The 20,949-nt window shown below is 50.8% G+C and overlaps 1 protein-coding gene across 2 annotated transcripts; it reads left to right on the forward strand.

Annotated features, from left to right (window-relative positions):
* Positions 1-3,467: 3,467 nt before the first annotated feature.
* tyk2 (tyrosine kinase 2) lies at positions 3,468-19,692 on the forward strand. Of its 2 annotated transcripts, none has more exons than XM_035398003.1 (24): positions 3,468-3,654; positions 4,650-4,921; positions 5,117-5,234; positions 5,545-5,701; positions 5,867-6,030; positions 8,525-8,897; positions 9,068-9,253; positions 9,465-9,622; positions 10,305-10,422; positions 10,603-10,783; positions 11,106-11,218; positions 11,682-11,855; positions 12,859-12,946; positions 13,080-13,207; positions 13,359-13,494; positions 13,970-14,127; positions 14,321-14,471; positions 15,212-15,306; positions 15,740-15,932; positions 16,366-16,484; positions 16,625-16,797; positions 17,210-17,327; positions 17,669-17,779; positions 18,053-19,692. In XM_035398003.1, exons 2-24 carry the CDS (start codon positions 4,768-4,770, stop codon positions 18,194-18,196), a joined length of 3,510 nt encoding a protein of 1,169 aa, XP_035253894.1. In that variant the 5' UTR covers positions 3,468-3,654; positions 4,650-4,767; the 3' UTR covers positions 18,197-19,692. The 2 variants fall into 2 exon arrangements, with proteins under 2 accessions (XP_035253894.1, XP_035253895.1); XM_035398004.1 differs by having other exon boundaries at positions 4,752-4,921.
* The last annotated feature ends 1,257 nt before the right edge of the window (positions 19,693-20,949 follow it).

Raw genomic sequence — 20,949 nt, forward strand, 5'->3', positions numbered from 1 at the left:
TGTTGATGTAACGTTAGCGTCGCTGCGGATACCACAGATGACTTCATTCAACAAAAAGCACTACAGGACTAATTTGGCTATGTGCAAAGCAGCCAGGTACAGAAATGGCGGAAGTGGCAAGCGTTGTTCTGAGTCAGTATAATACGTAAAACGAATGCGGAAACCACAGAACTCATTCTGCATAACTGAAAAAGTTTGACTTCACTTTCTTTGTGATAATCTACCTACCACTGTATTTTGGACGGTTCGTGTCCCGTGTCCGTTATTTGGAAGCATTAGCTGGCTAACAGTGGAGCGAGACCACAACAATATCACAAACAGCAGATCATGTGAATGGCTGGCTAGCAAGCACATGCCGTATTACATCAAACTTTAGGGACATAAACTGATCTAGCTAGACATTTTGTGCATGAACTAACGTTACGCTAAAGTGTTTACAAGTAATTTGTCAATATCTCAGTCACTGGCATTAAATTAGCACGCTGGCTACATAGTTGTGGCTACTTCTGTTATAGGCTATGTTACCCAACTCCGTTAGTCACGGTATTACGAGCTAGCTAAGAAATTGAGCCGTTTTTTTCAGAGCTGCGTAGGCTTGCTATCTGTGACGAGTCCGTAACCTGCTTTTTCACCTAATATATACATGTTGTCATATTGTATTACCCACTGTCATATTGTTTAGATATCTACACAGTTAGGTAACTCGTTTGCTTTGCTCTTTCACTCTTTTCTGTGTGTATAGCCCACCCCAGTAACACTATTAATGTTTCCACCTTCCTGCCACCATTCTTTATCACTGTACAATCACTGTTATTTTTTAGTCACCGTTGAGGAGTTAAGTACCTCGTTTGCTTTGTTCTTTCACTCTTTCCTGTGTGTATTCCCCCCCCCCCCCCCCCCCCCCAACACTATTACAGTTTCCACCTTCCTGTCACAATTCCAGACTATACAATCACTGTTATTTTTAGTCACAGATGAGGAGGATGTAGGAGACGGATCTCGGAAGACATGTGCGAGTGTGCTTCCTCAAATGAACTAATGCTCCAGGAGACCGATCTCCCAAGAGCTAGTTTGTTTCCTTAGTGTTTGCTGTCAGGGTCCACTGGGTCTGACTGTATTTATCCAGCAGAAATACTGCATACAGCATTTGCCTTCTCTACAGATGATAGCTGAAGTAGGTCATAATAAACTGCCCGACCATGAGCTGTTTGTCCTGTTTTGTAGGCCGGAGTGTTTATGTTTATTATGTTAGGGAAATAAGCTGATTTTATTTTGTATTTACTTAACGCAAGTGCAACTCTGTCAGCGTCTTGTAGACTGCAGTGTAAGTACCGCCTGGAGACTATACCTTGTCTGCACTGTACCTCCTTCATTTGAATGGTGCGTTGTTGGCAGGATAATCACAGTAGTCCTCTCATAGTATTATGGATGTATTCCTGCATCTCACCTAATGCATGCTGGGATTTGGGCACAGAGAATGAAGACTTGATTTATCCACAGCGTCAGATATAATGTTGGGAAAAATGTCATCACGGCATAAATTTGGGAAGCTCTACTTATTGTCATTGATTAAAAAGCTAATTAAACATATGGAGGGGTAAGAAGGGGTTTCCACCTCCTTTATTTCGAGTTTACAAATCCGTACTGGTTACTAAAGGGTGGGTTTTCTAAGAGTGGCATATAATGGATGGGTTATTTGAGTATTGTAACAGCACAAATGGATGTGGTTCAGAGCAAAATGGGGCGGGGAATACCTTCGGTAATTGACTTACAGTGTGACTCTACATTAACCAATCAGGATGCTTTCCACATTTCCCTTCACATTAGCAGTAGTACATCTTTAATTTCCTATGCTTATGTGTGCTTGTGCATGCTCCTTGCAACTTCTTTGATGTATGACTTGTACATTATACTCTTTAGTTGAGTACTAAATTACCTCTCTGGGCACTTCTTCATAATACCATTAATGAATTGTATTTTAGTGTGCCACTCAACCTGTCCAAACATCTTAAACCCATCTTGAGCATTGTAAACGTGCAATAAAATGTGTCAGTTACAGCAAAACCTTGAAAGCTTTCTGTCGTTCTGAAGTGTCTTCACTACTTATTATTTTTCATGGTGAGCGTTTTTAGGTCACACTTTTTGGAATCTCTCAATCACGCTCATGCCGCAGTGCCCATTATGACCTCTGCTGTCAATTCAGGAGAACACAGACAAGCATGGGCTGTCCTCCAAACCACGTGAGCCGAGCTACTAATTCTTATCACATCACCACTCTTCAAGTCAGGATCGCGCAGTCACAAGTTAGCGCCGGGCTAAAACAAAAAACTGCACCCACATTGGCCCATTTCCGATAAGATCTGAGGGGCCTGGGTTTGAGGGATGCCATTTCAAGTGCAGTTAAACAGACCTGCAGGTTCCTGACCAACCAGCAGGGGTCACTGGTGCACAATGAGAGGCTGTCATCCCGGGCCAACTGAACCTGATGCGTCATTAGATAACGCACAACAAACTGTGCGTTGCCCTGTGAGACTGCTGGCCGCAGTTGGCATTCAACATGAGGCTGTGGGACCCACTCAAGCAATAGAACAGTGCCTTAACAGGATGAGCCACCCAGCAGTCCCCTATTTTTTAAAATTTCTAAAGTTAATTTCATGAACAGCATCACAAAGAACTGCATGTATTGTCAGTGAGATCTGGTTCATGTTGACATGCAAATATTCCTTAGGAATGTTGAAAGAGCAAGGATGTTTTCGAATATGTTATAGCTGTTTGTTCATTTGTCACCACACATAGAAAACATTTGAGCTTCACTTGAGCTGGGTCGTCTTCACTGTGAGGCTGTGACAGTAGGCCTACTGCTCTTCGGGGCTTCGGGGGGAATATTAAGACAAACCCCAGGATGTCAAGAACTCTGCTGCTTGTGCCCTTACACACACAAGGCCATGGGAACCCAATACTACAACCTTGCACGTACAACACTCCCTCTTAAGTCCTGTTTTAACGGCACAATTCTCCTGCCGAGTTAATGGCCTCACTTCTCCGTGCATCAGCGCCCTGATCCAGATCCATTCCCGTCCGTGTACGCTTTGACAGCACTTCCCTTATGACTTTGCGTCATGTGTTTTGAAATGTATTTCATTTTACTGCTGTACTGGTTCTCTTATTAATCTTTTGGTGATATGTGTGTGTTTTGTCTTACCTGCTAACACTCAGGACAGCGATGCTGAATCGATAAAAGTAAGTTATAAATAAAATGTAGAATTATTAGCCATGTAACAGTGTCATTCCGATACAATTACTTGTATAATGGGTTACCTGGTGTAGCAAGCGGTGCTAAATTGTGCGCCTGATGTGACTCAATAAAGCGCCAGTAATCTGAGTTTGGATCAGAGTTCGGATCAGAGCTCTCTGGCTTGTTGTTCTCCCCACGCAAGATTACGCGTGAACGCGCTCAACACAGAGGGAGCGGCTTTGTCCGTCACGCGCTGCATAGCAGTTCGATACATTTGTCAAAACGGAGACCTGCTCGCTGGCGCGTGGGCGTACAGAGAATGCTTTAAAAACCTCGTAAGGGGGAATATTGCATATTAGCTGCAGACCCCCTGCTTAAATTCTGTCGCTTTTACCCTGGTGAATTCACAGACTCGCATGGTAAGACTGGGGTTTACTGTGGTTGCGAACATGGATGTTGTCTGAAGAAAAACTTAGTTTTCGCTTTCTCAATAGGCCATTTTAATGCGATCTGTTTATTTGCGTAGCGGTGAAACTGTCATTATTTCGTACAGCGCACCAGAGACGTCCTGATATCCAGCTGCTGGTTGGCTTGTTTGCTAGCGATTATATGACGCGAAATATCAATCGGATGGCTGGTTATCTAGTACATTTTAGACAGGTTTTAAATGTTTTATTCGGCACTCATTTTTAACCTTAGTGTTCACACGAACCGGCTGTTGATGACGTTTATTAGTTTGAGTTCCTGCTTTTACACCCGGAAGGCCTGGTTAGCTTGTTATCTAACCAACTAGCGAGCTAGATTTAGCATAAATTTAATTCACTTGTAATTAAGTCAAACGTCGCACTTTGGATGCTTGACATCTCATTTGGGTTTAAACTACAGGTTTACAATTATAAGCACATATTAATCGCTAGTAAAGCTGGGTATAATTGGGGGTTTAAACTGTCACTGGAATTCCATTATGCATCCTGTTTTCTTAGTAAAATTATAACCCTGTTAAAAATGCTATCATTTCGGTGTTTACAGAGTTATGGTTGTGTCTCAGAGCTTTAATAATCGCTACATATAAAAGTCTATTGATGTTACATACCAAACGTGCTTCTTAAGACACCAGTGTTTATGTGTCTGTTCACTTCTGCAACAACACCTGTGACGCTAATGCGTCACATTTAAAAGGGTATGTAGCCTATTAATAAAGCTATCCACTTTATATAAATTCAGTTCTGCATTTTTTTAATGCCGTTTTTAACCATTCTATGTAATATGCTCACTGTATAAGACGGGTGCTAATGGACTCCTTTCCCACTTTAGAGCTGGACCAGACTGACTAAATAGTACCCCTTTCAGACTAGAGTTATGGTCTCTCTCCTGCTGTGTTCTGAAACTGTTCTGTCCCCCCCCCCCCCCACAGTGTGGAGTGGCTCTATGATCTCTCCCTCTCCAAGCCCTGCCTCTGCTGCTCTGGTGGAGGGACTGCAGCAGGTAAACGAGTCTCTCTTTCCCGGCTGTCCTGGTGTGAAGGCGTGGCCATGCGGATGAATTCTGGGAGCCACGTAGAGGCTCCCCTCGGGCCCGGGCTCCACGTTCTCCTGTTCTGGACCAAAGAGGGCGAACGCTACCTGTCGCACAGGGAGGGACAGGTGACTGCTGAGGAGCTGTCAATCCTCGCAGCCCAGCAAGTGGGTGAGTGTGTGTGTGTTTGTGAGTGTGTGAGTGCGAGTGAGTGCGTGCGTGAGTGTGTGTGTTTGTGCGTGTGTGTTTGTGAGTGTGTGAGTGCGAGTGAGTGCGTGCGTGAGTGTGTGTGTTTGTGAGTGTGTGCGTGTGCGTGTGTGCATATAAATTACTGTTTGTATATAAATGTGTGTCTTGCCTCTGCAGGTATCACCCCTCTGTGCCACAGTCTGTTTGCTCTGTACAGCCCCTCCTCCTGCTGCTGGTACAGCCCCAACCACACATTCAACCCGGAGACCAGCCTCGTCCTGCACTTCCGCATGAGGTTAGAGAATGTGTGTGTGTGTGCGCATGTGCGCTCGCATGTGTGTGTGTGTGTGTGTGTGCATGCGTGTGTGCGTGCATGCGTTCGTGTGTGTGCCCGTGCGTGCATGTGTGTGTGTGTGCGTGCGTGTGTGTGTGCATGCATGTGTGCGCGCGTGCGTGTGTGTGTGCGCGTGCATTTGTGTGTGTGCACGTGCGTGCATGTGTGTGCGTGCGCGCGTGTGTGTGTGTGCATCCGTGCGTGTGTCATATTCAGGGGGCTCCTGTTTCTTTTGCCAGTGTGTGAGTGTGAGCGCTGTGTGGTCCTGCAGGTTCTACTTCAGGAACTGGCACGCGACCGACAAGGAGCCGGCCGTGTACCGGCACGCCCCCCACACTGCCAGCCGGCCCGACGCCGGCACTGCGGACGCAGAGCAAGGAGGCGCCCCTCTCCTGGAGCAGCCGTCCCTCGAGTACCTGTTCGCCCAGGTGGGTCGCAGTGTGTGACTGTGCGTGTGTGTGAGTGTGTGTGGGTGTGTGCTCGTATGTGCGTGTGTCTGTGTGCGTGTGTGTTTGTGTTTGTGTTTGTGTTGTGCGTGTGAGCCATTTCCTCGGCAATGACACTAATAAATTTTGACTGCGGTTGCGTTTCAGTCGAAGTTTGACTTCGTGAATGACGTTGCGCCCCTGCCAGAGGCTGGCAGGGGGGAGGAGCTGAGCCGCTTTAAGAATGAGAGTTTGGGCATGGCCGTCCTGCACCTATCCCACGAGGCACTGCTCTCTGGATGTACGCTGCAGGAAGCAGCCAAAAAGATCAGGTAACCACTTCCTGCTTCTGGAAGTACCTAGATAGAGTGAACCCTACTGTGGTGTGTGTGTGTTTGTGTGTGTGTGTGTATGTGCGCGTGTGTGCACGGGCACGTGAGTGTGAGTTTGTGTGTATGTGCATGTGTATGTGTGTGTGTGTGTGTGAGTGTGAGCGTGTGTGTACGTTTGTGTGAGTGTGCGTGTGTGAGTGAGTGTGCATGTGCGCATGTGTGTCTGTGCGTGTGTGTGTGTGTGTGTGAGGCGTGCGTGTCTGTGAGTGTGAGTGCAAGTACGTGTGTGAGTGTGTGTGTGTGTGGGTGTGAGGCGTCCGTGTCTGTGAGTGTGAGGCACGTGTGTGAGCATGTGCGTGTGTGTGTGAGCATGTGCGCGTATGAGCGTTTGCATGTGCATGTGCGTGTGTGAGCGTGTGCATGTGCGCGTGTGTGTGCGTGTGTGAGTGTGTTTCAGTGCAAGTGTGAGTGTGTTTCAATGCGAGTGTGAGTGTGTTTCAGTGCGAGTGTGACGGTGTGTGAGTGTGTTTCAGTGCGAGTGTGACGGTGTGTGTGTGTGTGTGAGTGTGTTTCAGTGCGAGTGTGAGTGTGTTTCAGTGCGAGTGTGACGGTGTTTCAGTGCGAGTGTGACGGTGTGTGAGTGTGTTTCAGTGCGAGTGTGACGGTGTGTGAGTGTGTTTCAGTGCGAGTGTGACGGTGTGTGTGTGTGTGTGAGTGTGTTTCAGTGCGAGTGTGACGGTGTTTCAGTGCGAGTGTCACGGTGTTTCAGTGCGAGTGTGACGGTGTGTGAGTGTGTCTCAGTGCGAGTGTGAGTGTGTTTCAGTGCGAGTGTGACAGTGTTTCAGTGCGAGTGTCACGGTGTGTGAGTGTGTTTCAGTGCGAGTGTGACGGTGTTTCAGTGCGAGTGTGACGGTGTGTGAGTGTGTTTCAGTGCGAGTGTGACGGTGTTTCAGTGCGAGTGTCACGGTGTTTCAGTGCGAGTGTGACGGTGTGTGAGTGTGTCTCAGTGCGAGTGTGAGTGTGTTTCAGTGCGAGTGTGACGGTGTTTCAGTGCGAGTGTGACGGTGTGTGAGTGTGTTTCAGTGCGAGTGTGACGGTGTTTCAGTGCGAGTGTCACGATGTTTCAGTGCGAGTGTGCCGGTGTGTGAGTGTGTTTCAGTGCGAGTGTGACGGTGTTTCAGTGCGAGTGTGAGTGTGTTTCAGTGCGAGTGTGACGGTGTGTGAGTGTGTTTCAGTGCGAGTGTGACGGTGTTTCAGTGCGTGTGTGAGTGTATTTCAGTGCGAGTGTGACGGTGTGTGAGTGTGTTTCAGTGCGAGTGTGACGGTGTGTGTGTGTTTCAGTGTGAGTGTGACGGTGTTTCAGTGCGTGTGTGAGTGTGTTTCAGCGCAAGTGTGACGGTGTTTCAGTGCGAGTGTGAGTGTGTTTCAGTGCGAGTGTGAGTGTTTCAGTGCGAGTGTGAGTGTGTTTCAGTGCGAGTGTGAGTGTGTTTCAGTGCGAGTGTGAGTGTTTCAGTGCGAGTGTGAGTGTGTTTCAGTGCGAGTGTGAGTGTGTTTCAGTGCGAGTGTGAGTGTGTTTCAGTGCGAGTGTGAGTGTGTTTCAGTGCGAGTGTGAGTGTTTCAGTGCGAGTGTGAGTGTGTTTCAGTGCGAGTGTGACGGTGTTTCAGTGCGAGTGTGAGTGTGTTTCAGTGCGAGCATGACGGTGTGTGAGTGCGAGTGTGACGGTGTTTCAGTGCGAGTGTGACGGTGTGTGAGTGTGTTTCAGTGCGAGTGTGCCGGTGTGTGAGTGTGTTTCAGTGCGAGTGTGACGGTGTGTGAGTGTGTTTCAGTGCGAGTGTGAGTGTGTTTCAGTGCGAGTGTGAGTGTGTTTCAGTGCGAGTGTGACGGTGTTTCAGTGCGAGTGTGACGGTGTGTGAGTGTGTTTCAGTGCGAGTGTGACGGTGTGTGAGTGTGTTTCAGTGCGAGTGTGCCGGTGTGTGAGTGTGTTTCAGTGCGAGTGTGACGGTGTGTGAGTGTGTTTCAGTGCGAGTGTGACGGTGTGTGAGTGTGTTTCAGTGCGAGTGTGACGGTGTTTCAGTGCGAGTGTGCCGGTGTGTGAGTGTGTTTCAGTGCGAGTGTGACGGTGTTTCAGTGCGAGTGTGAGTGTGTTTCAGTGCGAGTGTGATGGTGTTTCAGTGCGAGTGTGACGGTGTGTGAGTGCGAGTGTGACGGTGTTTCAGTGCGAGTGTGCCGGTGTGTGAGTGTGTTTCAGTGCGAGTGTGACGGTGTTTCAGTGCGAGTGTGTGTGTGTTTCAGTGTGAGTGTGACGGTGTTTCAGTGCGAGTGTGACGGTGTTTCAGTGCGAGTGTGAGTGTGTTTCAGTGCGAGTGTGACGGTGTTTCAGTGCGAGTGTGAGTGCGTTTCAGTGCGAGTGTGACGGTGTGTGACGGTGTTTCAGTGCGAGTGTGACGGTGTCTCAGTGCGAGTGTGACGGTGTGTGACGGTGTCTCTCTGCAGTTTCCAGCAGTGCATCCCGCGCTCCCTGGCGCAGCTGATGATGCGGGACAGCTGGCTGACCCGGCTGCGGGTCCGCCGCGTGTTCGGCCAGTTCGTGCGGAGCTTCCAGCTGCACACGGTGGGCGTCGGCCGGCTCGGCCTGCAGGACCTCATGTACAAGTACCTGTCCACCCTGGAGCACCTGGCGCCCAGCTTCGGCTCGGAGACCTTCCCCCTCACGCACCTGAGCCTGCAGACCGAGTGGGGCGGGAACAGCGCCTACCTCAGTGCCCCGCCCACGGCCCCGCCCACAACCAGCGTCACTCACCAGATCATGGTCTCGGGCACGGCCGGTGTCCAGTGGAGGGAGGTGCCTCAGCCCCAGCCCCCGGCAGTGAGTGTCTGTTTATTTCAGGTTGCCAGGTTACCAACGACATGCCGATACTGGATGTGTCTCTGTGTGCTTAAAATGTGCGTGTGTGTGTGTGCGTGTGTGCGTGTGTGCGCGTGTGTGTGTGTGTGTGTGTGTGTGTGTGCGTGTGTGTGTGTGTGTGTGTTCCCAAGGCCCAGGAAAACCACCGTGTTGTGAAAGGGAATGGAGGGTTTCGAAAACGGGGTGAGCCCCTCCTGCAGCAGCAGGAGGACGACGCCCCCATCACGTGGAGCACCTTCTGCGACTTCCCTGACATCTACCACATCCGCATCGCTGGAGCCCGCGTTTGCATCACCCTGCAGGACAACGTCTCCATGGTAAACCCGTTTGTAAAACTGCACTTTTATATGATATGAAACAGTCTATTTGAACTCTGAAATGATGTTTTAGGTCTGTAAAAGTTTTTTTTGAATTCTGGTTAAACTCTGTGAAACGTTCTGTTTAGACCCTGTGAAACGTTCTGTTGAAACTCTGTGAAACGTTCTGTTGAAACTCTGTGAAACGTTCTGTTGAAACCCCGTGGTGTAGGACGTGTGCCTGGGCTCCAGCCTGCAGGCTCGCTCCTTCGTCTCTCTGCTCGATGGCTATTTCCGCCTGACCGCTGACGCCCATCACTACCTGTGTCAGGAGGTGGCCCCGCCCAGAGTGGTGCTGAGTGCAAACAACGGCCTGTACGGGCCCATACGGTGCGTAACGCGCACCGCACTACGCACTGTGCAGTTACTACACACACACACTCACACACACACGCACACGCACACTCACGCACACTCACACACACACACACACACACACTCACACACACTCACACACACACACACACACACACACACACACACTCACACACACACTCACACACTCACACACACACACTACAGACTGCATGCAGTATACACAGTGCCCCTACACATTGTAGATTATACACACACTACACTATGCACTTGCTGGTCTGGGAATGTTGTCGGCCAGGTCTGGCACTGTTTCTCATGTTAATCAGGTGAATGCTCTTCTGTTCTCCTACACTGTAGGTCCCTCTGCATGGGAGTATCTGTTAAATTAATGTAATGTAATGTAAACTACCTTATGCACTATGGCGGTTCAAACTGGCCATGATGCCTCCCACCTGCACACTAAACACTACACATTACAGCAGGGGTCTGCAATCCACAAGGCCTGCTTCTTGTCCTCATAATTTCCTCATAAAATAAGCAACCAGTTCTGACTCAAGAAATCTGAGGCAACCTGATACCACACACACACAATACACTGTGCATGTATGCACACATATATGGACGATTAAGTTCTCTCTCTCTTTCTCTCTCTCACTCTCATTCTTTCTCTCTCTCTCTCTCTCTCTCTCTCTCACAGGGAGGACTTTGCTCTGCAGAGGCTGAGGAAAGAAGGTGGGGAGCAGGGGGTGTTCCTCCTGCGCTGGAGCATTCTGGACTTTCACCGCATCATCTTAACCGTCATCAACAGTGCCCAGGTAGAGACCTCACCTGGCCACGCCCACCTCAGTGTGGGGGGGCCGGGGACAGTACCGTCGGCATTTCCATATCGGCTTAAGCGGAGCGCGATTGGACAGTGTGCCCGTGCGTGCCGTTAATGGGGAGCGAGCGGTGTGTGGGGTTGCGTGTAACCTGGTGTGTGCTGTGCGCTCTTGCAGAACGGCGTTGGCTGTCACCGGCAGTTCCGCATCCAGCAGAAGGGGGCGCTGTTTCTCCTGGAGGGCTGGGACCGGGAGTTCAGCAGCATCAGGGAGCTGGTGGACAGCCTGAAGCCCTGCCTTCTGAAGTCCGGCCAGGACTGCTTCACTGTGAGGAAGTGCTGTGTGCCAAGAGCCGGAGGTACGTGTGTGTGTGCGTTTGTGCGTGTGTGCGTGCGTGCGTGCGTGCGTGCGTACGTGTGTGTGCGTGTGTGTGTGCGTGCGTGCGTGTGTGTGTGTGTGCACGTGGAACTGTATGTCACTGTGTTGTGTGTGTGTGTGTGCGTATGGAACTGTATGTCACTGTGTGTGTGTGTGTGTGTGTGTGTGTGGGGAACCGTATGTCACTGTGTGTGTGTGTGTGTGTGTGTGTGTGTGGAACTGTATGTCACTGTGTGTGTGTGTGTGTGTATGTGTGTGTGGAACTGTATGTCACTGTGTGTGTGTGTGTGTGTGTGTTACAGAGCTCACAGACCTGACTGTAGTTCGGGGTCATAAGGTCATTCTGGGTGACTCCAATGCCCTGAACCTGAGCCAACTACGTTTCCACCAGATCCGAGACAAGGAGATCACACAGGTGAGTCCCTGTCTTCAGCCACCCCCCTAACTTACAGACAACTCTTACCTATCCCTCTAACCTATACACAACTCTTACCTATCCCTCCTAACCTATACACAACTCTTACCTATCCCTCTAACCTATACACAACTCTTACCTATTCCTCTAACCTATACACAACCCTTACCTATTCCTCTAACCTATACACAACTCTTACCTATTCCTCTAACCTATACACAACTCTTACCTATCCCTCTAACCTATACACAACTCTTACCTATTCCTCTAACCTATACACAACTCTTACCTATTCCTCTAACCTATACACAACTCTTACCTATCCCTCTAACCTCTACACAGTCACAAAATCCTTACTCGCTCCCATCTCTCCATGCCCCTCCTTCCCTGTCTAGGTCACATTTTTCCCCGGGCCACCCCCCTGAGGTGGGGGAAGGTTGCTGAAAGTTTCTGTGTTTCACAGGAGCAGCATTTGGGGCGGGGCACCAGGACCAACATCTACTCCGGTTGGCTGCGGGTTTGGGCTGACGAGGATGAGGACGACGGCTTCGGCGAGCGGAACAACAACCAGGGCAAGGACAAGGGGATCCGCGTGGTGCTGAAGGTGCTGGAGCAGAGCCACAGGGACATCGCGCTGGTGAGCCGTCGCCCCGTCGCCCCGCCGCCCGCTCAGCCTCACCTGCCGCTCGCTCTGCTTCCCCGTTGCTACGGACAAGGGAATTTGCTAAATGTGAAATGTGTATGTAAATGCTCTTTTTCTCCCTGCCCCCTCTCTCTCTCTCCCTGTCTGCCTTTCTTTCTCTCTCTATCGCTCTCTCCCTGTCTGCCTTTCTTTCTCTCTCTCTCTCTCTCTCCCTCTCTCTCTCTCTCCCTGTCTGCCTTTCTTTCTCTCTCTATCGCTCTCTCCCTGTCTGCCTTTCTTTCTCTCTCTCTCTCTCTCTCCCTCTCTCTCTCTCTCCCTGTCTGCCTTTCTTTCTCTCTCTATCGCTCTCTCCCTGTCTGCCTTTCTTTCTCTCTCTCTCTCTCTCTCCCTCTCTCTCTCTCTCCCTGTCTGCCTTTCTTTCTCTCTCTCTCTCTCTCTCTCCCTCCCTCCTCTCCCTCTCTCTCTCTCTCCCCCTCCCTCCCTCCCTCCCTCCTCCCTGCTCTCTCTCTCTCTCTCTCTCCCTCCTCCCTGCTCTCTCTCTCTCTCTCTCTCTCCCTCCCTCCTCTCTATCTCTCTCTCTCTCTCTCTCCCTCCCTCCTCCCTGCTCTCTCTCTCTCTCTCTCCCTCCCTCCTCCCTGCTCTCTCTCTCTCTCTCCCCCTCCTCTCTCTCTCTCTCTCTCTCTCTCTCTCTCTCTCCCTCCCTCCTCCCTGCTCTCTCTCTCTCTCGCTCTCCCCCTCCTCTCTCTCTCTCTCTCTCCCTCCCTCCCTCCCTCCTCCCTGCTCTCTCTCTCTCTCTTTCTCTCTCCCTCCTCTCTATCTCTCTCTCTCTCTCCCTCCCTCCTCCCTGCTCTCTCTCTCTCTCCCCTCCCTCCTCTCTCTCTCTCTCTCTCTCTCCCTCCCTCCCTGCTCTCTCTCTCTCTCCCCTCCCTCCTCTCTCTCTCTCTCTCTCTCTCTCTCCCTCCCTCCTCTCTCTCCCTCTCCCTCCTCTCTCCCGCAGGCGTTCTTTGAGACTGCTAGTCTGATGAGTCAGGTGTCTCACAGTTACCTCGTTTTTGTCCATGGGGTTTCTGTCAAAGGATCAGAGAGTGAGTAGCTCGCCCGTCGCCAGGGCATTCACGCCTCTCGGCCAATCACAGGCCACGTCACATGCCCTTCCCGTACGCCCAACAATGAAAACCCCCTCACTGACATTCCTGTGTGACCTTTGCCCTGTGACAGACATCATGGTGGAGGAGTTTGTGGAATTTGGGCCGCTGGACGTTTTCCTGCAGAAAGAAAGGGGCGTGGTCACTCCCCAGTGGAAATTCATGGTTGCTAAGCAGCTGGCAAGTGCCCTGAGCTACCTGGTGAGTGTACCTTTACGTCCCCCCCTAACCCCACCCTTTCCCTCCTACCCTCCCTCCTACCACAACACTCCATCATCGTAATCCACTTCATGCGTGTCATACTATTCCTTCCCTGGTTCTCACGCTCTATACCCCCCCCCCCCCCCCACAGGAGAAGAAGCGTCTGGTCCACGGCAACGTTTGTGCGAAGAACATCCTGGTGGCTCGGAAGGGTTTGGAGGAGGGCACAGCCCCCTTCGTCAAACTTAGTGACCCGGGCATCGCCGTCACCGCGCTCTCCCGGGAAGGTACTGCCACGCCCGCCTGTCAGTCATCGGTGCGCTACGTCCCATGCCCATCCCAGCGGCAGCCAGCACCACGTCTGTGTACTAAGAGTGTTGCCTTGCTAAACTTCTCGCTAGCTCAGTATTCCACAGGTCCCAGTACTAGCTGGTGTTTTCCATCCTAGTTAAATTGCTAGCTAGCTTTAACATGGACCTGATATAACTTGTGTTAACGTGTTGAAAATCCTGAGCTCACATCTGAATTTTTGTACCGTTTTTTTTTTTTGTGAAAGTATTTGATTCTGAAAGAAGTCACAGATTCACTGATCTGTATTGCATGTGGACAGGCTGATGTGATTAGACGCAGTGAGTAAGCATAAGCAGATGTGTACGTTGGTGGGATAAGCCGTCCGCGTGAGGTGAAGATCGCTGCGTGTGCTCAGTGAGCGATTGGGCGTGCTGGTCCGAGGAGTGAGGCGTGTTTGTGTGTCGTGTGCAGAGCGTGTGGAGCGGGTGCCCTGGCTGGCCCCGGAGTGCCTCACCCTGTCCAAGGGGGGGCGCCTGGGGAACACCGCCGACCAGTGGAGCTTCGGGGCCACGCTGCTGGAGATCTGCAATGACGGGGTCCTGCCCATGAGCAAGAGCACGCTCGCTGAGGTACCCCTAAAAAACCCGCTGACACCCCAAACACCCCCACCCACCCCCCCCCCCCAGCAAATGGCCCTCCAGTTTGACCCCTGACCCCTGACCCCTGACCCCTGCCACCTCCCTCCCGCACATTAGAGTGATTTTACGAAACGAGGAGCCCCCCTAAAAACCCTCACTGGTACCCCCCCCCCCCCCCCCGCAGAAAGAGCGGTTTTACGAGACGAGGAGTCACCTGCCGGAGCCCTCGTCCGCGGAACTGGCCAGCTTCATCAGCATGTGCCTGACCTACGACCCGGCGGAGAGACCGTCCTTCCGCACCATCCTCAGAGAGCTGACTGACCTGCAGTACAAGAGTAGGTCTCTCCCTCCCGCTCGTTTGCTTTGCTCTCAGTCCATGGCAAGCTGTGCCAGGACTCATAGACTGTTGTTGTTGTTGTTGTTGTTGTTGACTCTAAGGATTAACCAGGGCGCCATTTTGGTGTGATGCACTGCATGGCCAAAAATATGTGGACACCTGATGTCCAGCATCTCATCCATCCAAAATTATGGGCAGTAATATGGAGTTAGTTGGCCCACCCTTTGCTGCTATAACAATCCCCACTCTTCTGGGAAGGCTTTATACTAGATGTTGGTGCATTGCTGCAGGGATTTGCTTCCATTCAGCCAGAAGAGCATGAGTAAGGTCAGGCACTCATTGGGCAATTAGGCCTGGCTAGCAGTTGGCTTTCCATTGATCCCAAAATTTGGGTGGGGTTGAGGTCAGGGCTCTGTGCAGGCTAGTCACGTTTTTCCACAATGTTCTCTACCAAACCATTTCTATATGCACCTCACTGTGAGCCTGGGGGGCACTGTCATGCTGAAACAGGAACGGGCCTTCCCCAAAGTGTTGGGGAAGCACAGAATTGCCTAGAATGTGATCTCCTGTAGCATGTCTCCTGTAGCACTATGATTTGCCTTCACAGTAACTAAGGGGCTTAGCCCAAACCATGAAAAACAACACCAGACCAAGGGGTGTCCAGATACTTTTGGTTGTGTAGTGTATGTCATGACTGGCTGTGGTGATTAACAGCAGCACCATGTTGTGATTGGTCAGATCCTGATATCTCCTCCAAGTTTGAGTCCGTCCCTGAAGCAGATCCCAGCGTCTTCCTCAAGCGCTACCTGAAGAAGATTCGAGACCTGGGAGAGGTGAGGGCATCTGCTAGCCTAGTGTGTGTGTGTGTGTGTGTGTGTGGGAGAGTGTGTGTGTGTTGGAGAGAGTGAGAGAGTGTGTGTTTGCGTGAGAGCAGGAATGTGTGCATGCATGTGTGTGACTCGTGGAAAGTTTGGGAAGGTGATACTGTATGTGTATTTCAGGGGAATTTTGGGAAGTTGATGCTGTACGTGTATTTCAGGGGAATTTTGGGAAGGTGATGCTGTATATGTATTTCAGGGGCATTTTGGGAAGGTGATACTGTATGTGTATTTCAGGGGCATTTTGGGAAGGTGATACTGTATGCGTTTTTCAGGGGCATTTTGGGAAGGTGATGCTGTTTGTGTATTTCAGGAGATTTTGGGAAGGTGATTCTGTATGTGTATTTCAGGGGCATTTTGGGAAGGTGATACTATATGTGTATTTCAGGGGCATTTTGGGAAGGTGATGCTGTATGTGTACGACCCAGCCAATGATGGGACGGGAGAGTATGTGGCGGTGAAGGTGATGAAGCAGGAGGGCGGGGCTCAGCCCAACGGAGGCTGGAGGAAGGAGATTGACATCCTCAAGTCTCTTTACCACCAGAACATCGTCAAGTACAAGGGCTGCTGCTCTGAACTAGGTGTGGCACGCCTTCTCTCCTCACCTGCCACCTGTCGCATCCCTCCTGCCCCCTTCAGCTCACCTGTCTCTATTTCACCTGTACCCTTTATCACACCTGTACCCGTCATCACACCTATAACCTTCATCATACCTGTACCCTTTATCACACCTGTACCCATCATCACACCTATAACCTTCATTATACCTGTACCCTTTATCACACCTATAACCTTCATCATACCTGTACCCATCCTCACTCCTATACCCATCATCACATATTTATCAAACCTGTTTCCTTTCACACACCTGTACTCTTTTATCGCACTTGTAGCCTTTATCACTCCTGTAGCCTTTCACACACCTGCTGTACACCTGTACCTGTACCTGAGAGGTCCCTCTCCTGTGTGGGAGGCTGGAAGGCGAGCTGGCTGTAAGCCTGTGTGTCTCTGCAGGTGGGCAGGTGGTGCAGCTGATCATGGAGTACCTTCCGCTGGGCAGCCTGAGGGACTACCTGCCCAAGCACCACGTGAGCATGGCGCAGACGCTCCTGTTCGCCGAACAGATGTGCCAGGTGAGATCGGAGACCCGTGAGGGGTGCAGGGCTGCCCTGGGTACTTTTTGGGCTCTCGTTGCTGCACGCTGCGAGTCGAGCCCGGCCTCGACTCGTCCTTTGAATGTAAGAGTAAGGGTCCGAGCTGCTCTGGTCCTCAGGGAATGGAGTACCTGCACTCCAAGCGCTACATCCACCGGGACCTGGCCGCGCGGAACGTCCTGGTGGAGAACGAGAACATGGTGAAGATCGGGGACTTCGGGCTCAGCAAGTACATCCCGGAAGGGGAGGTGTACTACCGGGTCCGCGAGGACGGAGACAGCCCCGTGTTCTGGTGGGTTCCGTTGTGGGCGGGGCCGGCTGTGCCTGTGCTGTGCCTCGGGTGTTCCGTTGTGGGCGGGGCCGGCTGTGCCTGTGGTGGGCCTCGGGTGTTCCGTTGTGGGTGGGGCCGGCTGTGCCTGTGGTGTGCCTGTGGTGTGCCTCGGGTGTTCCATTGTGGGCGGGGCCGGCTGTGCCTGTGGTGTGCCTCGGGTGTTCCGTTGTGGGCGGGGCCGGCTGTGCCTGTGGTGTGCCTCGGGTGTTCCGTTGTGGGCGGGGCCGGCTGTGCCTGTGCTGTGCCTCGGGTGTTCCGTTGTGGGCGGGGCCGGCTGTGCCTGTGCTGTGCCTCGGGTGTTCCGTTGAGTGTCCTGTGCGTTGGGTTTCTCTCGCGCGTGTGCGTGTCCTGAGTGTGATTCTCTGTGCCGCAGGTACGCCATCGAGTGTCTGAAGGAGAGCAAGTTCTCCTTCTCTTCTGACGTCTGGTCCTTCGGAGTGACGCTGTACGAGCTTCTGACCCGCTGCGACCACCGACAGAGCCCTCCCACGGTATGCGCCTGAACACCGAACCCGGCAGCTGTACAGCTGAACACCACACCCCAATAATAATAAGTGACTGTGTGTGGGGGTTCTGAGGAACATGTGACTGTGTGTGTGGGTTCTGAGGAACATGTGACTGTGTGTGTGGATTCTGCGGAACATGTGACTGTGTGTGGGGGTTCTGAGGAGCATGTGACTGTGTGTGTGGGTTCTGAGGAGCATGTGACTGTGTGTGGGGGTTCTGAGGAGCATGTGACTGTGTGTGGGGGTTCTGAGGAGCATGTGACTGTGTGTGGGGGTTCTGAGGAGCATGTGACCGTGTGTATGTGTGTGTGTGTGTGTTTTTACAGAAATTCTTTGAGATGATGGGAGCTGTTCAGGGACAGATGACAGTGATGAAGCTGATTGATCTGCTGGAGCGACGCAGAAGACTGCCCTGCCCCCGAGACTGCCCACACCAGGTAAACACACACACTCACACACACACACACACAGTCACACACACACTCACACACACCAGGTAAACACACACACTCACACACACCAGGTAAACACACACACTCACACACACACCCACACCCAAACACTCACACCCAAACACACACACTCACACACAGTCACACACACTCACACCCACACCCAAACACACACACACTCACACACAGTCACACGCACTCACAGCCACATCCAGACACAAACGCAGAAACCCCACGGCCATATTTCCTGTCCCACAGGTGTACCTGGAGATGCAGCGTTGCTGGGATGCTGACCCTGGCCAACGCCCCTCTTTCGAGTCCCTAATCACCTCTCTTGGAGAGATTCGCAAAACGTACCAGCAGCACCCAATGATCCAGCTGACCCAGGTCAACCCCTGCTGACCGCCCCTTTGCCACGCCCAGACACCGCCCCCCCCCCCCCCGACCACAACCCTTGATTGCACTTAACTTTGCACAGAAGCGTAAGAGCCTGACGTCCGTGCCACCTTACTGCCAGCCACCACGCCGCCAGCCTTGCCACGCCCAGAGATGACATTATGCCTGTTTCACCAACGTGACAGGGGGGGACCCCTGCTGTGTGGGGACCCCTGATGGTGTGTTCCGCAGGACGCTTGCACCCCCTGACGCTGAGGCTGCCCTGAACGGAATGACGCTGTCGGTCTCTACCACTCAGGTGGTCTAATCTGCAACGCTGCGCTTAGTCTGGAGGCTGTGGGCTTAGCTGCTGAACACTGACAGATGGAAGGATTTTTTTCCCCTTTTTTTTTCATATCATTTGTGTTTTATTGTTTTTTTTTTGTTTATTTAAAAAAAAAAAAAAAAGGCATACTATGCAGGATTTTTAGCCTTGCTGTGGTCCTGTGTTTACAGTCAAGGTCTCTTACAGTCTCCTCCTCCGTCCGCATCCCCACCCACTCACCTCCCTTGAGGGCAACAACAAGCGTAGCTAGCTGTACAGCTAGAGGCAATGGTACTTTGCTGGTTCAACAGAAACCACGCCAACTCCACGTCGCTGTTCATCCCCCTTGGTGAGCTTCAGCTGTCGCCATCGAGGAAAAGCAATTCCAGGGTTGGCTCTGGTCTTTGAACGAGCCGTGTGGGCTTGTTGTTTCACTCCGCTGTGCTTGTGTTTCTTCATCTCCGCCATTGCAGTGGCTCTGCTGACAAACGCTCTGCTGAATCCTGATCCCATCCCACGGGCTCTGTGGCCACCCCCCCCCCCCACCACTCCCCACAAAGAAAGGCGCGTCCAGAAACATCCCAGACACGTCTTAGAAATACAGACGGTGCACAGATTTTTGCAAATGTGCACGAAGCTGGAGATTGCCAGTCCATCATAGATATGTCTGAGCATGGTTATTTTATAATATTTCCAAGGTAAAAATCCTGCATAGTACCGTATGCCTTTAAATGATCTTACACTCTGATGATCTTAATGTATATAGAACTGCTGCCTTAAAAACTGATTTATTTTCTATTAATTTTATATGTGAATGGAAGGTCAGTAAAATTTTATGGAAGGGCTTTTATGAGAAGTACCAGTGAACTTGCTCAACATGCAATGATTACCAAATAAATACAAATGAACAAAGCAGGTTGCTATAAGATCCAAATAATGCTGTTTACCTTGTTGTCTTAGATCTGCAATCATGTCCTAACAGAGATATATTTCCCCGCATAAATGTGACATCTTTTTCAACCTCTGTAATAATGAAGTTTGAGTGTCTATATGTTTGACAGAGAGAATGTGTGTATCCGTGTAGGTGTGTCGTACGTGAGTGCTTATATGTGTATGTTAATGTGTGACGTGATCAATGTGTAAAATGTCTATATGAAGTACGCTGGTAATAAAATAAGAATACAGCGCATCACCCAGACACACTCGGCATTGAATGTTATATTGTGATCCTCTTTGTTATTACAGCGCAAACTGTCCAATGAACAATGAACAATGAACTGAACCGAATGCAGTAACAACTATTATGCAAGAATAACTTGGTATAGCAAGCTGTACACACTGGTAGCCAACTTGTTATCGCTTTACTGATCGGCACCTTTATCCAGCGCCCACTACAGGCTGCAGTGCTATGGTCCTGTGTATATCTATTGCACTGGAACACACTGGAAATGCGTCTAAATTGATGTCATATTATGTATCTGTGCGTATCCGTTTAGTGAAATGTCGACATTTAATTATTGCAGATGCACTGATCACAGAAGCAGTATGTGTGTAGTAAATGTGGATCACTGAAAGTATGAAAGAGGAATTGCTGAAAAGTAAAAAAAAAAAAGGAAAAAAAGTATACATTGTTGGAAAATGTATTTCTTCCCTTTTATTGAAGATCCCCGGGACTTGTTCAGTATAAATATTTTCTCCCTGAAATGTATGAACAGAAAGGGCTGAGCTGGTGGCATTGCCACACATTGTCCACACACTCACTGCAGTGCTAGTGAGTGTGTGGACGTCCTGTGTGGATACTGCGGTGCTCTTGCCTCTCGCCTGTGCTGCTCCCAGCTGCCTTTGCGTGATTGCACTGTTCTGCAGGCCAGTTTTCTTTCGCCCATTTGTGTCCCCGTGTGCTTTTGTGTTGTGCTATTGTGTTATTGTTGCCTTTCACCTCTATCTGTCATCGTTTGTGTGTCTGTCACCCCCACCCCCACCAAAAATTATATATGGGCAAAATTATGTTGTTGCACCAATCTGTCAGGGCAAATAAGTTCCAGCTACAGCAGGGGTGGCCAACCCTGGTCCTGGACAGCCGCAGGGTCTGCTGGTTTTTGTTTTCACCTTAAATACAGCAACCGCTTACACTGAAGAAACCAGGTGAGGTGAGTTAACTGTGTAATCAACTGCTGTAATTGATCAATTAAGTGCATAGTAAAAACAAAAACCAGCAGACCCTGTGGCTCTCCAGGACCTGGGTTGGCCACCCCTGAGCTGCAGGGACCAAACACACCCCACCCCTCCAGACCTGCAGGAGTTCCAGCTGTAGGACGTGTGGAAAGACTGACCACATGCATCAAATGGCTTTCACCTGGTGTACACATGTATTAGCATCAGCTGGTGTGTGGAGTGGTGAGCATTCTTGTGCAAAATGGCATGTATTGTTGGTGTGCTTATTATTAGTGGTGGG

This window comes from Anguilla anguilla, chromosome 17 (genome assembly GCF_013347855.1).
Source record: "Anguilla anguilla isolate fAngAng1 chromosome 17, fAngAng1.pri, whole genome shotgun sequence".
Taxonomy (NCBI): Eukaryota; Metazoa; Chordata; class Actinopteri; order Anguilliformes; family Anguillidae; genus Anguilla; species Anguilla anguilla.